At 26.5% G+C, this 6000-nt stretch overlaps 1 protein-coding gene across 1 annotated transcript; it reads left to right on the top strand.

Moving 5' to 3' along the window:
* The first annotated feature begins 1369 nt into the window (after window positions 1-1369).
* Window positions 1370-5932, top strand: LOC123271553. The gene is made up of 7 exons (XM_044737916.1): window positions 1370-1453; window positions 1524-1929; window positions 2088-2318; window positions 3560-4159; window positions 4763-4910; window positions 5389-5623; window positions 5697-5932. The coding sequence occupies exons 1-7, from the start codon at window positions 1428-1430 to the stop codon at window positions 5899-5901; spliced, it is 1851 nt and encodes a 616-aa protein (XP_044593851.1). The 5' UTR covers window positions 1370-1427; the 3' UTR covers window positions 5902-5932.
* The last annotated feature ends 68 nt before the right edge of the window (window positions 5933-6000 follow it).

The raw sequence follows: 6000 nt of genomic DNA, 5'->3' as shown, positions 1-6000 counted from the left end.
TTCTTCAAAGTATTTCAATGAAAATTAATTTAGCAGATATTTGATAGTTTTAACAAATTAATTATGGCAAAAATGATTTAGAAAAAAAAATTGACGTAGAAATTTTAGTAAAAAATTAAAAATGCAATTTTTTAAAAATAATTTTTCAAACCAAATTTATTTCCCAAGCGGCACAAAAATTTTTTTGGTAATGTTTTGTTTAATTTAAGTTGACAATTATAAATTTCTGACTTCTTGTTAAATAAAATCTCCCAAAAAGTCAACATTTTTTTATTGTGACACTTGGGTTGTTAAAAAAAAATTAAAAAATGGTCGAGACTGCTAACTTTAATGTATGACATTAAAGTTAGGCTGTCACTTGACAAATTTTTAATTTTATTTAACAATTAAATTAACTCTAAAAAATTATTTTCAAAAAATTTCATTTTTTATTTTTTTTATTTTCTACATGTCAATTTTTTTTTTTATTTTTTTTGCTATGATTTATTTGTTAACAAAATTTCTGAAAATTATTAAATATCTGCTAAATTAATTTTCATTTTAATGTCATAGTATTTCAAGATTTTTGTGACACTGAAGTTCTTAACAGACATTAGAAATTATTTTAGCATTTAAATTATTATAAAAAAAGATTTAATTAAAAATTAATAAAAATTTTTGTAAGTAATTTTATTATTGTATAAGAATTTTAAAAAGTGACAGCTGTCAGCTGACTTCAGTATGATGGATTTTTAAATTAATTAAAATAATTAAGACACTGAAGTTATCGACAGACATTAGAAAGTTTTTTAGAATTTTATAACAATTAAATTATTATTAAAAAAAATTAATTAAAAACTCCCACATGTAAAAATGAATAAAAATTACATAATACTAAAGTTAGCCGACGTTTTTAATTTTTTAATTATTATTCATTTATTAAATTAGAACTAAAAAATATTTTTACAAAATTGCACTTTTTTTAAATTTTTTACAAATGAAAATTTTTTTTATTTTTTTGTAATAAATTTTTTTAATAAAAAAAAATTGTTAAAATTTTTAGATGTCGGCTAACTTGATATTCATAAAAATTACAAGTGAAAATTTTTAAAAGAATTTTTTTATTGTAATTGATTTGTTAAAAAAATTTTTAAAATTGACAGCTGACGGCTAACTTCAGTATTAAAAATAATTGATGATACTGAAGTTAGCTAACAGTTGTCAATTTTATATCTATTGTTATAAATTTTGATTATTAAATAATTGTTAAAATTAATTATCAATCTTATTGATAAAAAGGTTCTAACATTTCTTATTTTTTAAATAAAAAGTTACTATAAATAAAAATTTGGAAATAAAATACTAAAAAAAAAGTCCCTAGAATTTTAAAGAAAGAGTAATAATAATAATAAATGTAATCACAACTCACGTGTGTAAAACGTTTGAAGATGGAAGACTTTTTAAAAATTGACTGGTAAGTTTTATTAATTATTATTAATTGACATAATAATTTGATTGATGAATGATAATTAATTAATTTTCAGGAATCCGCCAACAAGTGACGTAGTGGATGATGTATTTATTAATGAAGATAGGTTAGAGAGTACAAGTGTCATGTACCAATTAATCCGTGAGATGTTAGTGGATCCTACCAAAGACGCTTATAAAAAATACATTGATAAGATAACACCGGATGATGTTAAAACTTATAAAGCAATGATGGCTAAGCAGAATGTGGAGAAAAATTTGAAAAGACGCAAGAAGGAAGCGGATGATTCTGTAGAGCAGGAAATTGAATTGCCGAGGGGTTACGTTCCTGGGGTGCCTAAAAAACTTGACATCAGGTTTCCTAGATCTTCTAGTTTGACTGCTGAGCAACAAGCACTTGGAGTAAAGATTTATACTAGTACTAATTTATCGCAAATGAAACCTGAATTAGAAGCCTATATGGTGAGTTTTTTTTATCAATTAAATTATGATGAAAAATTTAATAAGTAGAAATTTTTAAAAATTATAAATGCAATTTTTTAAAATTAATTTACTTGTTAAAAAAATATTATAGTGTCAGCTGATTTCAGTGTTGTGATACGATAATTAATTTATTTCAGGATCTAAGACATTTAATTGATGAAGAACAGAAAATTTATTTGGATATATGCAAGGATAATTGGAACCCAGATCTGATTAAATTAATAAGAGAAGATCTTATCAATAAAAAATGGAATAAGAAATTAAAATCAGCTCGTAAACTGCATAGGCATTATTTGGAAGCTGGGAATATTCCATTTACTTCAGAATTTAAGATAAAAAATAATTTTGTATCAACTGTCATTGATGTGGTAATTAAATAATTTCAATTATCTATATTATTAATATACATAGATATTATATTTAAACTATCTATATTATTAAGAGGATAAGAAAAATTTTGTCTCCAGGATAGTCATATGATGAAATTGGTTTTTTTAGTAAAATTTAGAGTCATTGCAAAGGTCTTGATTTGATTTTGTGCCTTTTCAAGGTTTCATATCATTTTAACCTATAGTCAATTTAATATGATAAGTTTTTAGGCTGCATTAAAAAATGCTCTATCTCTAAATACATAATGTTAAGAAATGACCTTGTATCTTGTGAACAATTGACATTTTTAAAGATATAAGCTCATCCCGATGTTACATTCATCGAGACCTTTCATTTGAGTACCCACATCAATTTTTTATATATTTTATATATTTATATATATTATATATATATATATATATATATATATATATATATATATATATATATATATATATATATATATATATATATATATATATATATATATATATATATATATAAAATTTGCCGTGGGTACTCAAATGAAAGGTCTTGATGAATGTAACATCATGATGAGCTTATATTTTTGAAAATGTCAATAATTAAGAAATGACCTTGTATCTTGTGAACTATTAGCATTATTAAAGATATAAGCTCATCTTGATGTTACACTTATCGAGACCTTTCATTTGAGTACCCACATCAATTTTTCATATATTTCATATATTTATATATATCATACATATGTATATATGAAAAATATATCAAAATTGCCATGTGGGTACTCAAATGAAAGGTCTCGATGAGTGTAACATCGGGATAAGCTTATATCTTTAAAAATGTCAATAATTAAGAAATGATCTTATACCTTGTCAACTATTGACATTTTTAAAGATATAAGCTCATTCTGATGTTACACTCATCGAGACCTTTCATTTAAGTACCCACATCAATTTTTCATATATTTTATATATTTATATATATATATGTATATATGAAAAATATATAAAAATTGCCATGTGGGTACTTAAATAAAAGCTCTTGATGAGTGTAACATCGGGATGAGCTTATATCTTTGAAAACGTCAATAGTAAAGAAAGTACAGTGCAATTTAACAAAAGTCATTGTTTAATAAAGCAAAATTTTTTTATTTATAGTTCACAAATCACCGCAGTCACATAGTGACTGCAAAGCTGCTAGTTTAAGTTGTTATATTTAATAAAATTATAATTTATTAATTTAATCAATTTTATTCCAGGAGAACTTGCCATTGTTGTTGTTCCCGGACCCAGAGCGACGTTATGTATTAGACCGGTACTCAAAGGTGATCGAGGCCAGATACTTTAGAGATAAAAACTCTCAATTATTCTTAGGAGACTTGGACAGTAATTTTGAGAACTTAGCCAAGGAACACAATGTTGATCTGGTGATTACCCAATCAGGGTTAAATTGTCTGGCTATCAATATTGATCCTTCCTACGCGAACAATTGGATCCTTCCTGTTGAAGTCAAGGAAATTAACAACAAAAATGTTGTCTTTGTTGGCAAACCATTGCCGCCTATGGTGAAAAATGTTTTACAAAAAAATTCATGGGTTGCTAAGTACATTCTTAAGAGCTTTTTTCTTGTTCCTGATAGTCCTGATGCTAATACTCAGGATAACTTACTGCATTCAAGACCACCGAACTGGAGAGATCCTGATACTTCGGTTGAAGACTCGGATAGAGTTTGGTGCGAACAGTATCAGTATAATATTTATGAAATTGGATCTGGTGGATCTCCACAAAATGAACTTATGAAAAGTAAAATTCAAAAAGATTATAAATTGTTGGTGAGAACTAAAATTGATGGAATTGAGGTAAATTTTTATTATATTATTAAAAAATTCAATAATAATAATAACAACAACAACAACAACAATAATAATAATTTTCCACTTATTCCGAAGATCGCTGATTTCACTAATTGAAGAGTTCAGTAATTCAAAGCCAACTTTCCCGATCCAAATTGATAGTAGACTAAATTTTTATTTTTATTAAATTTTAATTTTTATTTATTAACTATTTTCTCCACACTATTTTCGGTATAAGCACTCATACCATCCTCGGGTGAATATATCTAACAATTAAAAATCTTTATTTAATTAAGATTAAGCAAAGATGTTATATTTTTACTCAGTGAAACTTTTTTTGGTTACTGAAAAAAGATATTCACCCGAGGATGGTATGAGTGCTCATACCGACAATAGTGTGGTGAAAATAGTTAATAAATAAAAATTAAAATTTAATGAAAATAAAAATTTAGTCTACTATCAATTTGGATCGGGAAAGTTGGCTTTGAATTACTGAACTCTTCAATTAATAATAATAATAATGACATTAAAATTTTGTACATTTATTATTATTATCATTATTATTATTATTATTTTAATTGTTATTTTTTTTTTTTTTTATTAATGCAGAAATCAAGAAATGATGAAATAAATCGAATAAAACTTGCACCAAAATTAGAAAATCAATTATATTTAGGCGCTGAAGCGGTTACAATAGAAGAAGGAGCAAGACAGTGGATTTCTTTAGCTTTTACACCAGATACAACTCTTCTGCGAGGTAATTATTTAATAATAAAAATATCGCGTTACAGATGTCATAAGGGCGTATAAAAATTATACGCCCTTATGGCACCCGGGACCCATCTCGGATGCCATAAGGGCGTACTAAAAAAATTTTTTTTTGGGAATCGACGTATTTTTGTATGAAACGTGCAGAAATGCAAAAAAAAAAGTTTTTTTTCCTGACTAAAAATTTTCTTGGACTTGGAAAAAAAATACAAAATTTTTATTATACGCCCTTATGGCATCCGAGGTGGGTCCCGGGAGCCATAAGGGCGTATAAAATTTTTTTTTTTGCATTTCTGCACATTTTAGACGAAACTACGTTGATTCTCGAAAAAAAATTTTTTATACGCCCTTATGGCTTTTCACCGGGACCTTTTACCGGTATACGCTCTTATGGCATCTGAAACGCGATATTTCTTTAATTAAAAAAATATTTGAAAAAGGAAAAATTAATCAAATGAATTTTTCAGTTCGAATGTCAGCAAAAACCTTGGAGTACATTCAACGAGAAACTCGCTCAACAGTTTCTATCAGCAATGAACTGAATCGCCTTTACAGTGTCAAAGGCGAAGACGCATATCCCATTATATACAACGTCGCTGACACTATGACAAAAATGTCACCAGGACGCTATCTTTTGCGACACACTCCGCGAAATGGAGCGTTTGCTAATATTTACAGGGAGACCGATCAACAATCAAAGGGGTATGTTTACTGAAAATCCATAATTAGATTTTAAATTATAGGAATAGATCCATAAATAGATTTAAAATTTTAGGAAAAATACAATTGACCTTGAAGTTATCTTCTGCCAAGATGAGTTTGAAACCGCTTCTAATCCTCCATGGCCGTTGATCGACAACAAGGCACTTACACCAGCTTTAATTTGCTGGAAGCGTTTGCCAGCGATGTTTTATCCGTCGAAATTTCCTCCAAAACCTCAACAAAAAAAGAATCTTCGGAATCGAAATGCAAAAAAATAATATTTCATTAATTTTATTTGTTAATTATTGTTAAAATTTTCTTTTTATTTATTTTTCATTTATGGAGTGCTTAATTCATTTAAATTAATTTTAAAGCCT

Source organism: Cotesia glomerata, linkage group LG9, assembly GCF_020080835.1.
Source record: "Cotesia glomerata isolate CgM1 linkage group LG9, MPM_Cglom_v2.3, whole genome shotgun sequence".
Classification (NCBI taxonomy): Eukaryota; Metazoa; Arthropoda; class Insecta; order Hymenoptera; family Braconidae; genus Cotesia; species Cotesia glomerata.
This window is presented reverse-complemented; position numbering and strand designations above follow the sequence as displayed.